Consider the following 17931-nt stretch of genomic DNA (forward strand, 5'->3'; position numbering starts at 1 on the left):
TACTCAGTAAAAGTCTAAAAGTATTACAGTATTACATTTTGAACATACTTAAGTATAAAAGTATAAATAATTTCAAATTCATTATATTAAGCAAAACAGACAGCAACATGTGTTTTTATATTTACGGATAGTCAGGGGCACACTCCAAAATTCAGACATCATTTACAAACAAAGCATGTGTGTTTAGTGAGACCACCAGTCAATGGCAGTAGGGATGACCAGGGCTGTTCTCTTGGTAAGTGCGTGAATTGGACCATTTTCCTGTCCTGCTAAGCATTCAAAATGTAAAGAGTAGGACTACTTTTGTGTGTCATGGAAAATGTATGGAGTAAAAAGTACATCATTTTGTTTAGGAATCTAGTGAAGTAAAAGTTGTCAAAAACATAAATAGTAAAGTACTGATACCCCCCAAAATTACTTTAGTACTTTAAATGATTGTTACATTCACTATATATACAATATTATGTGGAGGAATAAGCAACCTGTAAGGTACAAAAAGGAGAAGTGGAGCTGTGACGCAGAACGGTTTTTGGTGAGGAGGTCATTCAACAATTCAAGCTCTCTTGATAGGTTTACGTATCAAATTCTAGATGTACAATTACTTTATTTCCCCAAATGGTTTAATGTGAGTGATGTCAATTCAGGTACATACAAATCCATTGTGCTGATTTGACAATATCCTTTTAAGTGAAATACAGTCAATTAGATTTTATTTTTCACACAGATGTGTGGTGTTGCCCAGTCCTCCACCTACCTGTTGGAGTTAAAGACTAGAGAGATGAATAGCGCAGGTTGGTAGAGAGGAGAGGATGGGTTAGGGGTGCGTTTGGTAGAGTCTGTCGCATCCCCCCATGTGTCCTGTCAAGAGTGCTGATCCACATTGCACAAATAAGCCAAAGTCGGAGAGACACTGTCTGTCTTCAGCACATTGCATTTGTTGCAGAGCAAAGATACAGTGCCTTGCAAAAGTTTTCATCCCACTTGCCGTTTTTCCTATTTTGCTGCATTATAACCTGTAATTTACATGTATTTTTATTTGGATTTCATGTAATGGACATACACAAAATAGTCCAGATTGGTGAAAAAAACACATTGTTTAAAAAAAACAACGGAAAAGTGGTGCGTGCATATGTATTCACCCCCTTTGCTATGAAGCCCCTAAATTAGATCTGGTGCAACCAATTACCTTCAGAAGTCACATAATTTGTTAAATTAAGTCCACCTATGTGCAATCTAAATATCCTGTCACATGATCTCAGTATTTATACACCTGTTCTGAAAGGCCCCAGAGTCTGCAACACCACTAAGCAAGGGGCACCACCAAGCAAGCGGCAACATGAAGACCAAGGAGCTCTCCAAACAGGTCAGGGACAAAGTTGTGGAGAAGTACAGATCAGGGTTGGGTTATAAACAAATATCAGAAACTTTAAACATCCCACAGAGCACCATTAAATCCATTATAAAAAAGGGAAAGAATATGGCATCACAACAAAGCTGCAAAGAGAGGGCCACCCACCAAAACTCACGGAACAGGCAAGGAGAGCATTAACCAGAGAGGCAATAAAGAGACCAAAGAGACCAAAGATAACCCTGAAGGAGCTGCAAAGCTCCACAGCAGAGATGGGAGTATCTGTCCATAGGACCACTTTAATTCATACACTCCACAGAGCTGGGCTTTATGGAAGAGTGGCCAGAAAAATGGAATTGCTTAAAGAAAAAAATAAGCAGACATGTTTGGTGTTCCCCAAAAGGCATGTCAGAGACTCCCCAAAGATATGGAAGAAGGTACTCTGGTCAGATGAGACTAAAATGTAGCTTTTTGGCCATCAAGGAAAATGTTATGTCTGGCGCAAACCCACCACCTCTCATCACCCCGAGCACACCATCCCCACAGTGAAGCGTGGTGGCAGCATCATGCTGTGGGGATGTGTCTCATCAGTAGGGACTGGGAAACTGGTCAGAATTTAAGGAATGATGGATGGCGCTAAATACAGGGAAATTCTTGAGGGAAACCTGTTTCAGTCTTCCAGAGATTTGAGACTGGGATGGAGGTTCACCTTCAAGCAGGACAATGACCATAAGCATACTACTAAAGCAACACTCGACTGGTTTAAGGGGAAACATTTAAATGTCTTGGAATGGCCTAGTCAAAGCCCATAACTCAATCCAATTGAGAATCTGTGGTATGACTTGAGATTGCTGTACACCAGCAGAACCCACCCAACTGGAAGGAGCTGGAGCAGTTTTGCCTTGAAGAATGAGCAGAAATCCCAGTGTTTAGATGTGCCAAGCTTATAGAGACATACCCCAAGAGACTTGCAGCTGTAATTTCCGCAAAAGGTGGCTCTACAAAGTATTGACTTGGGGGGAGGGGTGAATAGTTATGCATGCTCAAGTTTGTTTTTTTGTCTTATTGCTTGTTTGTTTCACAATAAAAAATATTTTTCATCTTCAAAGTGGTAGACATGTTGTGTACATCAAATGATACTACAAACCCCACAAAAAAATCATTTTAATTCCAGGTTCTCAGGCAACAATTTAGTAAAAATGCCAAGGGGGTGAATACTTTCGCAAATCACTGTACATTTAAATAAGAGTTGATTAAATGTACTGTAGAGCGTATGTGGGAAACAGTATGGATAAATAAAAGGGTATTACAATCATATACCAAATACACTTCAAATTAGTGGATATTGCTATTTCAGCCACATGACAGGTGTATACAATCGAGCACACAGCAATGCAATCTCCAAAGACAAACAGTGGAATGGCCTTACTGAAGAGTTCAGTGACTTTCAATGTGGCACCATTATAGGTTGCCACCTTCCCAAAAGTAATTTCATAAAATATCTGCCCTGCTAGAGCTGTCCCGGGCAATGGCAAGTGCTGTTATGGTGAAGTGGAAATGTCTAAGAGCAACAACTGCCCAGCCGCAAGGTGGCAGGCCACACAAGCTCACAGAACGGGACCGCCAAATGCTGAAACGCGTAAAAATATTTTGTTCTCAGTAGCAACCATCAATACAGTAACAAACTGCCGCTGGAAGCAACGTCAGCACAATAACTGTTAATTGGGCGCTTAATGAAATGGGTTTCCATGGCCGAGCAGCTGCACATAAGCCCAAGGTAAACATGTGCAATGCCAAGCGTCAGCTGCAGCGGTGTAAAGTTCACCGCCATTGGGAAAGGGGGATACCTAGTCAGTTGTACAATTGAATGCCTTCAACTGAAATGTGTCTTCTGCATTTAACCCAACCCCTCTGAATCAGAGGTGCGGAGTGCTACCTTAATCGACATCCACATCTTTGGCGCCCGGGGAACAGTGAGTTAACTGTCTTGCTCAGGGTCAGAACAATATATTTTTACCTTGTCAGCTCAGGGATTCGATCCAGCAACCTTTCGGTTACTGGCCCAACGCTCTAACCAATCGTCTCATTGTAGTCTGGAGCAGTGGAAACGCGTTCTTGGGAGTGAAGAATCACGCTTCACCATATGGCAGTCCGACGGACAAATCTGGGTTTGGCGGATGCCAGGAGAACGCTACCTGCCCGAATGCATAGTGCCAACTGTAAAGTTTGGTGAAGGAGGAATAATGGTCTGGGGTTGTTTTTCATGGTTCAGTGAAAGGAAATGTTAACGCTACAGCATACAACGACATTCTAAATGATTCTGCGCTTCCAACTTTGTGGCAGAGTTTGGGGAAGGCCCTTTCCTGTTTCAGCATGACAATGCCCCCGCGCACAAAGCGAGGTCCATACAGAAATGGTTTGTCGAGATTGGTGTGGAAGAACTTGACTGGCCTCCACAGAGCCCTGACCTCAACCCCATCGAACACCTTTAGGATGAATTGGAACGCCGACTGTGAGCCAGACCTAATCACCCAACATCAGTGCCTGACCTCACTAATGCTCTTGTGGCTGAATGAAAGCGAGTCCCCGCAGCAATGTTCCAAAATCTAGTGGAAAGCCTTCCCAGAAGAGTGGAGGCTTTTAAAGCCCATGATTTTGAAATGATATGTTCGATGAGCAGGTGTCCACATACTTCTGGTCATGTAACATACTTTACGCCACTGTTCATCTGTAGTCTAATAAGCTGCACGCTTTCCAGACGAGTCGTAGTGGGAGGACCACACACCATATCAAGTTTACTTCGATATAATAATAATAATAATAATATGCCATTTAGCAGACGCTTTTATCCAAAGCGACTTACAGTCATGTGTGCATACATTCTACGTATGGGTGGTCCCGGGAATCGAACCCACTACCCTGGCGTTACAAGCACCATGCTCTACCAACTGAGCTACAGAAGGATATGATGGTTATTATATCAATATATGCACATAAAGGCTTTTCCACTGCCATTATTCACATAATTAATTTTACCGACACATAAAGATCCTACTATGTTGAATAAACAAATGATCTGTCAGCATTTATAAAATTGTACTAAAACGTCCTGTTTCCATCGCAGCTGTCGTGATTATTATTTATTTGGTATGACTTTACCTGCATAAAAACTGTGGATGGAAATGTGGTTTATGAAAACACAACAAATACAGTACCAGTCAAAATTTGGACACACCAACTCATTCAAGAGTTTTTCTTTATTTTTTACAATTTTCTACTTTGTTGAATGATAGTGAAGACATCAACACTATGAAATAACACATGTAATCATGTAGTAACCAATGAAGTGTTAAACAAATCTAAATATATTTTAGGCCTGATTCAGTCTCCTCTGAATATGTTGAGATGTGTCTGTTACTTGAACTCTGGTAAGCATTTATTTGGGCTGCAATCTGAGGTGCGGTTATTTCTAATAAACTTATCCTCTGCAGCTGAGGTAACTCTGGGTCTTCCTTTCCTGTGGCAGTCCTCATGGAGAGCTAGTTTCATCATAGTACTTGGTTTTTGCAACTGCACTTGAAGAAACTGTCAAAGTTTCAGGATTGACTATTAGTTTTTTTATTTAACTAGGCAGGTCAGTTAAGAACAAATTCTTAGTTACAGTGATGGCCTCGGAACAGTGGGTTAACTGCCTTGTTCAGGGGCAGAACAACAGATTTTTACCTTGTCAGCTCGGGGATTCGATCCAACCTTCCGGTTACTGGCCCAACTCTCTAACCACTAGGCTACCTTACTGACCTTTGTCTTAAAGTAATGATGGACTGTCGTTTCTCTTTGCTTATTTGAGCAGTTCTTGCCATGGTACAGAACTTGGTCTTTAACCAAAGAGGGCTATCTTCTATATACCAACCCTACCTTGTCACAACACAACTGATTGGCTCAAATGCATAAGGGAAAGAAATTCCACAAATTAACTTAAGGCACACCTGTTAATTGAAATGCATTCCAGGTGACTACCTCATGAAGCTGGTTGAGAGAATGCCAAGCATGTGCAAAGCTGTCATCAAGGCAAAGGGTGGCTACTTTGAATAATCTTTCATCTAAAATATATTTTTATTTGTGGAACACTTTTTTGGTTACTACATGATTCCATGTGTTATTTCATAGTTGATGTCTTCACTATTATTCTACAATGGAGAAAAATCTTGCTATTACATGATTGATCTGCATGTAATACCAACTAAAATACACTATTAATTTCTGTATTGTGCTATCAACTCAGCCAAAGTGTTCTGTATTTCCATTTTACCAGGTGTGTAGTTAACGAAAATCAACCCTCGATGCCAAACTGTTGTATAAACCTTTCCAGGCAGAATCTGCAGACCTGCTCATATCTGTGACTGCATATGCCAATTAAGAACATTGTGAACAAGCAGTAATAGAAATAGATTATTCTTTACTTGTTTTTTACCCTCCTTTCTCCCAAAATTTCGGAACCGCTAGAGTGCGATGAGCACTAACCCGGACGACGCTGGGCCAATTGTGCTCCATCCTATGGGACTCCCGGCCAAAGCCGGTTGTGGCACAGCCCGGGAATTAACCCGGGTCTGTAGTAACACCTCTAGGACCGTGATGATTAGGGTGAACTTAACACACAAAATTAGTACCATCATATCATGTTTACAAAATATGTTTATATGAATGTGTGTACCAAATCCATCCTGATTAGGAATCCAGGGACTGTGAGTGGAGGTGTGGCCATGTATAAGAGGGCCCTGCTTGGAGTAGAGACAGTGCCACTACCGGGTGGGGTGTGGTGGGAGCAGGTGAGTGGGTCAGCCTGTGCTTCTTGAGCTGGCCTAGCTCCCTGAAACAGCAGCCACACTGGGCACAGCGGTAGGGCCTCTCCCCAGTGTGGATGCGCTGGTGCTTATGCAGACTGTCCAGGTGTCGGAAACGCTTCTCGCAATACCTGCAGGGATATGGCCGCTCACCCGTGTGAATGCGCTGGTGTGTCTTCAGGCAGTAGAAGCGGCGGAATCCCCGGCCACACACATTGCAACGATGCACCTTATCCGAGCTCTCCCTTCGGACTTCAAAAGCCCCTAGAAGACCAGCGTCCCCTGCAGAGGGTGGGACAGACCCCATGAAGTTACCATCATTGTCACCATCATTATCAATGTGAGCTGGCATCTGTGGCAGTTGTTGTGATGACCCAGGGAGGTGGGACTCCAGCATACTTGGGACCTCAGGGTCGTTTTCAATTTTAACTGTTCTTTTAACTTCATCCACCTCATCGAGCACCTGGATCAGGCCCAGGTCATTCACATTGCCTGCTGGGTGACTCTGGCCCATCTCCAACTCAAAGTTGGTAATAGAAGTTCTGTGAGGGTCCTCTGCTGACACTGTTCCTCCCTCCTGCTCCTGTTGAATTATTCCAGAGTCCTCTCCTCCAGTTGCACGGACTTTGTACTCTGAGAGAGATAAATGATATCATCATGATCAGTAGGAGACTTTTCATTTGTTGAGTACGTGAAAATAGGGGAATTCCATGCCAGCATAGCCTGAATATATTTTTGGTATCTCAGATTGTTCTGACAATTATCACATAGAAACGTAATTGGGAAGATGGGTGTGAGATATGCTTTTTACATTTGTAATCATGATTAAAATAAATAAATAAATAAGTGGCAATTTTAGACCTATACTTGGACCCAATGATCGATGAACCGTACATGATACAGACAACAGCTAAATGTCGTTATAATCCTAATAAGAGTGCTCGAAAATATGGAGAATCACTATATTATAAAATACAATTTTACACATGCATTTATTCAACATTAAAACTAATATTTCAAAAGTACCCTTTTTGATTTGGTACATTTCTAGACATTGTTTTAAACAATATACAAGTATGTCACATTTCCTGAGTGGGGACTGTTACTTTTAAAGTTCTGATCCATTTTATGAACAATACAGTGAATGAAAAAATGGATTCAAGGGGAAAACAGTGGTCCTCTGTACCTTAGTTGGTAGAGCATGGCGCTTGTAATGTCAGGATAGTGGGTTAGATTCCCAGGACCACCCACATGTAAAATGTATGCACACATGACTGCAGGGTGAATTGGATAACAGCATCTGCTAAATGGCATATATTATAACTCCCTCTGATGGTGATTTGCTGAATCCTACAGGAGGGCAGTGGTTGGTTAATGAACTATAATGTCAATTTCTATGTATAAAATTGATAATTTCTTCAAAAGTGGCAGAGCCCACTCTGGAAATGTGATGTGTTTGAGGAGTATATTGTTGCAAACAATGTCTAAAAAATAAGATAAATCAAAAAGGGCCTCTTATGTTGAATACATTTGTGAATTTTTTTCTAAAGAATATAGCCACACTCCATATTTTAGAGCACACTATTGAGGAGTATAATGACACCAACATGTCTGAATCGTGTACGGTTCACAAATCATAGTCTTTCAGGAACCATGTGTAATTTTTTCTCAAATTGTTTGTGAAAAAGGTAAAATGCATGTTAAACAGCCTTTCTCCCAATGAAGTTGTGAGAATTGACTATAAAATCTGAGATACCCTAAATATTTTTGGGCTGAGCTGGAGTGGAATCGCCCAGTATAAATGTTTGTGTAGGGCGTAAGCCTACCTTTCTCTGCAACCCCTTCGTCTGTAATGTAGAATTGACCCTCTGTATCCTCCTCAGTGTGATGAGATGAGTTTCCAACCTCTAATTGTGGCACTTTGGATGTTTGTGAGGGATTGGTAGAAGAGACAGTGGAGGATGTCCGTATTCTTCTCAAGTTTTCGCTGCTCCTGGGCCATTCATGCTGCACTGTTGGTAAGCAAAGACCTACACTGGGGAGTGACTTAGAAAACTGTGATCGTGTGGATGAGGCTCGAAACGACTTGGGGCCACGGATCGTGAGCATATTGGAAGGACTCCCCGAAGCAGTGGGGGGAAAGAGAAAAGGAGACTCTTCCGAACCAGGTCCTAAAGCACCTGATGTAGGCTGGTTGTGATTAAGGAGTAAACACTGTTTGATGTTGTTCTCGGCTGCTGTCATGTAGTACCGTGTTGCTTTGAGTTCACCTTCAGATACGTCAAGTCTCTCTCTCAAACTTTGGTTCTCACGATGAGACTCAGCAGCAGCAGTCCGAGCTGCGGCCAGTTTGATACCGACTACTCTAGCAGTTTCCTTCAGAACGGCTTCTACTGCACATCTCACTGCCTGTTCGATGGTCGATGCAAGTTCATATTTGAGGAAAGAGACACTGGTCTCCATCGTCAAACTCATGGTACTGATTAGCTTGATGGTATGTTATCAACAGTTCGAAAAAGTTTCAAATGCAAAATAACAGAAGCCTCGGGATTCAGTCCTTGTTGTTTGGTAAGCAAGGTAACTAACGTTAACTGGCCACCGTGTTAGCTAGCTGACGTTGGTTCGATGGCAAGCCGTCTAGTTAGCCTCTGGCCAAAAAACATACTTACTGTTTGCAATTCTTAAGAATTGTTTTTATTTTAAATCAAACAAATAAACAGCTAAATGAGTCAACTTGTTTCTCAAACAATCTCAGTCAAAAAAGTGTTTGTTTTTTTTTCCGCCAACTCACCTCCCCACGTATTAGTTTTTGAGTGTCGCATGGTTATGACGTCAAACGGTGTATTCTTCTTCTTTAACAGCGGTTGACATCCAACGTTATGGTGCATTACCGCCACCTACTGTACTGGAGTGTGGGCCAGAGACAGGGATAAACTAAATCCCACCTGCCGGCCCCGTTGCTATTAAAAAAAATATAACAAAATATTTGAGACTATATCTAATGACGTTCTACTCAATATATAATTTCCTGTATCCCCTTCTCCCTCATACAAGATCTCAGCCTCTCTTTCCCTCTGATACTGCCCACACTGTAGCGATACAGGCTCCACTGTATGTGTTTCATGGCAATAACCACACTTTCCTGTTGGATGCTTTCCTATCACATTTAAGGTGTTATTCAACCGGCTGTGTCCCACCCTTAATCTTGTAAATATAGCCTCCTCTCTTCTGTCCCTTCCTGCCGTCCTCCCCTCCCCAACTTTCTTCTGTACTTGAAATAAATGCCTGACCTTAGTATCTCTATTCCATTACTCCTGTCATCTGTGCAGCATCACTGTCCATAACAGGCTTTTTCCCTCTGCCTTGCTCTTTGAAACTACTTTACTTTACTGACTTTATTGTCCCGATGGGGAAATTTTGTTGCAGTGACATGTACACATTTAAGTGGCGTTTAACAACATCAACATCCCCACTATTAAGTGCTTGTGCCCAAGAGCACTAAGGTAACCTGCCTAAATGACTACCGACCCATAGTACTCATGTCTGTAGCCATGAAGTGCTTTGAAAGGCTGACTCTTAGATTATGAGAAACAAGATTCTCTGGTCTGATGAAACCAAGATTGAACTCTTTGGCCTGAATGCTAATCGTCAAATCTGGCGGAAACCTGGCACCATCCCTACGGTGAAGCATGGTGGTGGCAGTATCATGCTGTGGGGATGTTTTTCAGTAGCAGGGACTGGGAGACTAGTCAGGATCGATGGAAAGATGAACAGAGCAAAGTACAGAGAGATCCTTGATGAAAACCTGCTCCAGAGCTCTCAGGACCTCAGACGGGGTCAAAGGTCCACCTTCCAACAGGACAATTACCCTAAGCACACAGTCAAGACATTGCAGGAGCTGCTTTGGGACAAGTATCTGAATATCCTTGAGTGGCCCAGCCAGAGCCTGCACTTGAACCCGATCAAACATCTCTGGAGAGACCTGGATATAGCTATGCAGCGACACTCCCAATTCAACCTGACAGAGCTTGAGAGGATCTGCAGAGATGAATGGGAGAAACTCCCCAAATACAGGTGTGCCAAGCTTGTGGAGTCACAACCAAGAAGGCTCGAGGCTGTAATCATTGCCCAAAGGTGCTTCAACAAAGTGCTCAGTAAAGGGTCTGAATATTTATGTAAATGGGATATTTTTATCCATATTTTTTATATTTTTATAAATAACACTGTTCACTTAACCTGGAAGCCAGCCGCACCAACGTGTCGGAGGAAGCATCATACAACTGGCGACCGTGTCAGTGTGCATGCGCCCAGACCGCCACAGGAGCCACTAGGGCGCGATGGGACAAGGTAATCCCGGGCCTACCAAATTGTGATGCAGTGCTTGAGGCTATATAAAGGGGGTACCGGTACCAAGTCAATGTGCGGGGGTACTGGTTAGTCGAGGTAATTTGTACATGTAGTTAGGGGTAAAGTGACTATGCATAGATAATAAACAGTGAGTAGCAGCAGTGTAAAAAACAAACAAATAGTCTGGGTGGCTATTTGATTCATTGGTTTGGGGGTAGAAGCCGTTAAAACCTCTTAGGGCTAGGGGGCAGTGTTCGGATGTTCAAATTAATGATTTACCCAAAGTAAACTGCCTATTACTCAGGTCCAGAAGCTAGGATATGCATATAATTGGCAACATCGGATAGAAAACACTCTGAAGTTTCTAGAATTGTTACAGTGATGTCTGTGAGTATAACAGAACTGATATTGCAGGTGAAAACCAAAAGAAAATCCATCTGGAAAATGATTTTTTGAGGTCACAGTCCATTTCAATGCTTGTCTATGGGATATACAAATATATAGCTCCCCGATTGCAGTTCATATGGCTTCCACTAGATGTCAACAGTCTTTAGAAAGGGTTTCAGGTTTGTTTTTTGAAAAATGATTAAGTAGTTGTAGTTTTTCCAAGGTGTCTCTCATTAGAAATGTAGTTTTGTTGCGCGTGAATGAGCTGGACGCTCTTCGATATTTATCTTCCCTATTGAAAATACTATTGTCCGTCTTAAATTTGATTGTTTATTTAGATTAGAGTACCTGAGTATTAATTAGAAACATCATTTGACTTGTTTGGACAAACATTACTGGTTACTTTTTGGATTCGTTTGTATGCATTTTGAAAGAGTGGATTACTGAATCAAGCGCGCCAACTAAACTGACATTTTTGGGATATAAAGAAAGAATTTATCGAACAAAATGACCATTTATTGTGTAGCTGGGACCCTTTTTGAAATGTGACAAAGCGGTTGGATTTAGAAGAAAAAGAAACGCACACCTATTAAGACGAGGTGCTGGCTAGCGGAGTAGAAACTTGAAAATAAAAGAGAGCCGCACACTCTTGGAGCTCAGATGCAAAAATGTAATACCAATGTTTCGACAGCCAAGCTGTCTTCATCAGGGTCTAATCACAAACACTGCGGGATGACTCGTTTATATAGTGTCAAAAGACACAGGTGTCTGTAATCATGGCCAGGAGTGGCCTAATATCATTGGTTAATAATCAAATATTAAAATGTCATACAAAGAACAGCATACAAACAAATGGATAGCATACGATCATAGATTAATTTGACGATACAAGATTACACACAATTACAATAAGTCACAATAATCACAAGAATGGCTTCAGATCAAAGTCTACGTTGAGACCGAAGGGCGCAAGGGTCTTTAAATTAAAGATCCAGGCAGCCTCTCGTTTGAACAATAAATTATCAAGGTCACCCCCTCTCCTAGGGAGGGTGACATGTTCGATGCCAATATAACACAGATACGAAATCGAGTGGCCTGCCTCCAAGAAGTGGGCCGCAACTGGATAAGTAAAGTTTTTACACCTAATGGTGCAACGATGCTCTGAGATACATACTTTTAATTCGCGCTTTGTTTTACCGACATAATTTTTACCACAAGGACAAGTAATAAGATTAATAACTGCCTTAGTGGAGCACGTAATAACACCTTTTATTGGGATTGATTTCCCTGTTTGTGGGTGTTTGAAGGATCTATAAGTGCCATTGCATTGAGCACAGCCATTACATTTGTAATTTCCATCCAGTAGGGGCGCAAATAGACGTTGTTCAGGAATATCTTGGGGTGGTAAATCAGAGTTTACCAATTGGTCTCTGAGATTTCTGCCCCGTGAGAATACGACCAAGGGAAGGTCCGAAAACACATTACCGAGACTATCAACGGATTTTAGGATGTGCCAATGTTTGTGTACAATTCCGTTAATTTGTTCAGAGCACTTTGAATAGTAGTATGGTAGTTAAAACGCAAGAATGCGTCTTTTTGCGAGACTGACCTTGAAAAAGGTCATGTCTCGTTTTGTTTTGAATTTTCTCAATGGCAATATTAATCTGATCATTCTTGTAGCCCCTCTCCTTGAACTTTCTTTGTGTCTCAGCCATATTTCTGTCGAAATCTGGCTGTTTTTTGCAAATTCTTTTGATTCGACAGAATTGGCTGTAGGGCAAACTATTTTTTAAGAGAAGTGGGTGACAACTTGGTTGGATTAACAAGAAGTTAAGTTTTAAACGATGGAAGACACTTGTATTTTCATGAATGTTTAATATTACGATTTTGTAAATTGAATTTGGCGCACTCCAGCTTAACCGGATGTTGTCAATTTTGATCCTGCTAGCGGCATCCATGCGCTAAGAGGGGCCTTTTGGACCTAGACTTGCTTTAAGGTAGCAGAGAGAACAGTCTATGAATAGGGTGACTGGAGTCTTTGACAATCTTTTGGGCCTTCCGAGTATATACAGTTGAAGTCGGAAGTTTACATACACCTTAGCCAAATACATTCAAACTCAGTTTTTCTGACATTTAATCCTAGTAAAAATTCCCTGTCTTAGGTCAGTTAGGATCACCACTTTATTTTAAGAATGTGAAATGTCAGAAGAATAGTAGAGATAATGATTTGTTTCCACTTTTATTTATTTCATCACATTGCCAGTGGGTCAGAAATGTACGTACACTCGACTAATATTTGGTAGCATTGCCTTTAAATTGTTTAATTTGGGTCAAACATTTTGGGTAGCCTTCCACAAGCTTCCTACAATAGGTTGGGTGAATTTTGGCCCATTCCTCCTGACAGAGTTGGTGTAACTGAGTCAGGTTTGCTCGCACACACTTTTTCAGTTCTGCCCACAAATGTTCTATAGGATTGAGGTCAGGGCTTTGTGATGGCCACTCCAATACCTTGACTTTGTTGTCTTTAAGCCATTTTCCACAACTCTGGAAGGATGCTTGGGGTCATTGTCCATTTGGAAGACCCATTTCCGACAAAGCTTTAACTTCCTGACTGATGTCTTGAGATATTGCTTCCATATATCCACATCATTTTCCTACCTCATGATGCCATATGTTTTGTGAAGTGCACCAGTCCCTCCTGCAGCAAAGCACCCCCACAACATGATGCTGCCACCCACTTGCTTCTTGGTTGGGATGGTGTTCTTCGGCTTGCAAGCCTCCCCCTTTTTCCTCCGAAACATAACGATGGTCATTATGGCCAAACAGTTCAATTTTGTTTCATCAGACCATAGGACATGTCTCCAAAAAGTACAATCTTTGTCCCCATGTACAGTTGCAAACCTTAGTCTGGCTTTTTTATGGCTGTTTTGGAGCAGTGGCTTCTTCCTTGCTGAGCGGCTTTTCAGGTCATGTCGATATAGGACTTGTTTTACTGTGGATATAGATACTTTTGTACCTGTTTCCCCCAGCATCTTCACAAGGTTCTTGCTGTTGTTCTGAGATTCATTTGCACTTTTCGCACCAAAGTACGTTCATCTCTAGGAGACAGAATGCGTCTCCTTCCTGAGCGGTATGGCGGCTGTGTGGTCCCATGGTGTTTATACTTGTGTACTATTGTTTGTACAGATTAACGTGGTACCTTCAGGCATTTGGAAATTGCTCTCAAGGATGAACCAGACTTGTGGAGGTCTACAATTTTTTTCTGAGGCCTTGGCTGATTTCTTTTGATTTCCCCATGGTGTCAAACAAAGTGGCACTGAGTTTGAAGGTAGGCCTTGAAATACATCCACAGGTACACCTCCAACTGACTCAAATTATGTAAATTAGCCGATCAAAAGCTTCTTAAGCCATGACATCATTTTCTGGAATTTTCCAAGCTGTTTAAAAGCACAGTCAAATTAGTGTATGTAAACTTCTGACCCACTGGAATTGTGATACAGTGAATTATAAGTGAAATAATGTGTCTGTAAACAATTGCTGGAAATATTACTTGTGTCATGCACAAGGTAGATGTCCTAACCGACTTGACAAAACTATAGTTTGTTCACAAGAAATTTGTGGAGTGGTTGAAAAACAAGTTTTAATTACTCCAAATTAAGTGTATGTAACTTCCGACTTCAACTGTAGTTCCTTGTTGGCAGTAAGCTTAGTCACAGGGATGTACTGGGCCGTAAACACTACCCTCTATAGCGCCTTACGGTCAGATGCCGAGCAGTTGCCATACCATGTCACATACACATGGTTAGCAGATGTTAATGCAAGTGTAGCGAAATGCTTGTGTTTCTAGTGCAACAATTCCCCAACAACTACCTAATACACACAACTCTAAAGGTGTGAATTAGAATGTGTACATGTAAGTTCATGGATGAGCGATGGCTGAGCGGCATTTACAAGGTGCAATAGATGGTCTAAAATATAGTATATACATGTGATATGAGTAATGTAAGATATGTAAACATTATTGAAGTGGCATTATTTAGTGTGCATTATATAAAGTGACTAGTGATCCATTTATTAAAGTGGCTAGTGATTGGGTCTCAATGTAGTGATTGAGTCTCGAACTAGACACTAATGCACTTGTCCTCTTGCTCAGTTGTGCACCGGGGCCTCCCACTCCTCTTTCTATTCTGGTCACCTCCCTGACCAAGGCCCTTCTCCCCCAATTGCTCAGTTTGTCCAGGAGGACAGCTCTTGGAAGAGTCTTGGTGGTTCCAAACTTCTTCCATTTAAGAATGATGGATGCCACTGTTCTTGGGGACCTCCAATGCTGCAGAAACGTTTTGGTACTCTTCCCCAGATCTGTGCCTTGACACAATCCTGTCTCAGAGCTCTACGGACAATTCCTTCAACCTTATGGTTTGTTTTTTGCTCTGACATGCACTGTCAACTGTGGGACCTTATATAGACAGGTGTGTGCCTCTCCAAATCATGTCAAATCAATTCAATTTATCAAGTGGTAGAAACATCTCAAGGATGTTTCATTTTTTTATATACATTTGCAAAAATGTTTTCATTATGGGGTATTGTGTGTAGATTGAGGAAAAAATGCATGTAATCAATTTTATAATAAGGCTGTAACGTAACAAAATATGGAAAAAATGGAAAGGGTCTGAATACTTTCCGAATGCACTGTATATGGAATTGTTTTAAATTTATTTTAAATTTTAAGACCTCTTGAGGCATAAAATAAATATATACAAAAATAATTTGATACATATTTTGGGTCCGTTACTGCTATTAGCCAAAGCAAACGCATTGAATAACAGATTCTCTACATTGAACAACAGATATCCCCCCAAAACAACCTAAAGGAAGTTTCTATCCTATATCTGATAGATATTAAAAAAAGATCAGGAAACATTTTATTCATTTTTTTTTACATGTATGTAACCCCTTATTTTTGGCACAAAACAGTCTCCATAAATTTCCATATTTTTTTTGACTGGTACCGGGAGACCTTCAGACAACTGTACGTGTTCGTGAGAGAGTCTCACCTTTACACAGATGGGTCATTTTAGTGTGAAGTAGCCCAAACTGTTCGGCCGCTACAGGCAGAAGTTGGCAGATCGGCTGTACCGACTTCAGACAAGTCCCAAGACGCTTGTGGGGGTCGTAGACTTTAGAGCTGTTATGTAAAATATATATATTTTTAAATGCTTGATTATATACAAAGTTCCATTTCTGAACCATAAATCATCTTTCCTGGTCAATTTCTAAATGTACTGTACTTATGTATTTCTTCTTCTTAGAATTAGTTCTCTCCTCTATAACACGGATGCCACTTCAAGGGGTCGAATACAAGTAAGTGAAGCATTATTCATGACAAAATTCATTGGAGGATGTATTCTCTCCTGCTAAGTACTGAATGAATTTCAGAGGTGAAACAAGCCCCTTTATTGTAATCTTTCTTTCAATTAGGACAAGCATCATATTCCCCAGCATCATATTCACTACAGCAACATGTGGAGGACAGCAATGTATGTAATTCATTCACTTTTCCCAGATGACTTATCCTATCTGTTCTTTTGTGCACAGTATTTCATTTCAATGTACTGTTTCAAACAGGGCCTACATTGAGACACTTCAACGTGCCAAATGATGGCGGTAGACATGAAGGCGAGAACGTGAAAGAAAACAGAGCCCCTAGGGAAGAAGTTAAGGTGTTAAGGAGTGGGCAATCAGGTGAGAACATAACTTGCATATCTATTTTTGGTGTATAATTGTTTTTAGGGGTGTGACAGTGATTAAGTGCTTATTTTTTTCTATAGGTCCGGGTGGTATCGGACCGATGGGCCAATGAGTCGGTGGGAGATTTGTCCTTGCCTGATGATTTCAATCTCCCGATGGGGGACCGAAAAGGACTGGAGTTGCTGGAGACCAGGCTGAGCCAGGACACCGAGCTCCAGGAGAGACTGTGTGCTCAGAAATGTATATAGCCATTGCTTTTTCCGGGAAGGAGCAAGAGACGTTCAACATTGACCCTGTTGTTGCGACCGTTGTCTCGGATTTACATTTACTATGTTTTACTATGTTACTTCTACCCCTAAGTCCAGGTTGGAAATGCACATTTGTGACTGCACTGGGCCATTAAGGGTAGGTTTAGTGTAGCTTAACTTCTTCCAGTGAGAAGTAATTGGTAGCTTGGTAAACTATATTTTCAGAGTAGCTTCACCAGCACTGTTCCTATCCTACTCTTACAGTCAGTGTCCTTAGGAACTGGGCTTCATATTGATGTGACCCAACAATGTATCCAAGGACTTCATGGCCATAGTAGGTGACATTCTCATAAAATAGGAATACATTGCATTTTATGAAAATGATGGTCTCTGTTTTGTTGAATGTTCACTGCCACCCACTGTTTAAGCAAAGAACTGAGCATCGAATCAGCATCAGCCTCTCTTGCTTGCAAATAAAATGGAGAGCGAAATGCACCATTGTGTTTATCTAAAGGTTTAATCAAAGCTTTATGGTGAAAAGATAAGAGCGGTCAACCGGTTTTGGAATTTAATCCAGTTAACAATGCCCTTTTAAGTAAAGCATATTAAATGTGGACTTTGCTCTGATTAGGGGAGACCCTATTGGAACAAAAACATCCGATCATTTATGCTTATGTGTAGTTAAGGAAGAGATTTTTAGTGGCATGTATAATATTTGCATGCATGTGTATTTTCAATCTGTGGATGTATGTCTCCTTGTGTCCATCTCTTTGCTCAAGCCCTTTCTGTTGCTAGGCAACCTATCCTCATTTTACTACAGTCCCTTATGGCCTGCAGAGGGACAGGGCAGGTGGGATATACCATTGCCTTACTTTGTGTAGGGGAAGGATGCTTGTCCCTGCCTATAATATTGCAGCCTCGCTGTTTCACTTCCTTGGATGTCCAAGCCCTATCACCCCTTTGTCTGACAGAGTGCACTGCAGCCAGATCCAGAGATGGTAGAGTCCACTTT

General features: G+C 41.4%; 1 protein-coding gene across 1 annotated transcript; it reads right to left on the reverse strand.

Moving 5' to 3' along the window:
• Positions 1-5759: 5759 nt before the first annotated feature.
• LOC124000019 (Krueppel-like factor 6) lies at positions 5760-9014 on the reverse strand. Its single transcript, XM_046306107.1, has 2 exons — positions 8016-9014; positions 5760-6822 (listed from the first exon to the last, which is right to left on the reverse strand). Exons 1-2 carry the CDS (start codon positions 8662-8664, stop codon positions 6074-6076), a joined length of 1398 nt encoding a protein of 465 aa, XP_046162063.1. The 5' UTR covers positions 8665-9014; the 3' UTR covers positions 5760-6073.
• Positions 9015-17931: the final 8917 nt, after the last annotated feature.

Source organism: Oncorhynchus gorbuscha, linkage group LG16 (genome assembly GCF_021184085.1).
Source record: "Oncorhynchus gorbuscha isolate QuinsamMale2020 ecotype Even-year linkage group LG16, OgorEven_v1.0, whole genome shotgun sequence".
Taxonomy (NCBI): Eukaryota; Metazoa; Chordata; class Actinopteri; order Salmoniformes; family Salmonidae; genus Oncorhynchus; species Oncorhynchus gorbuscha.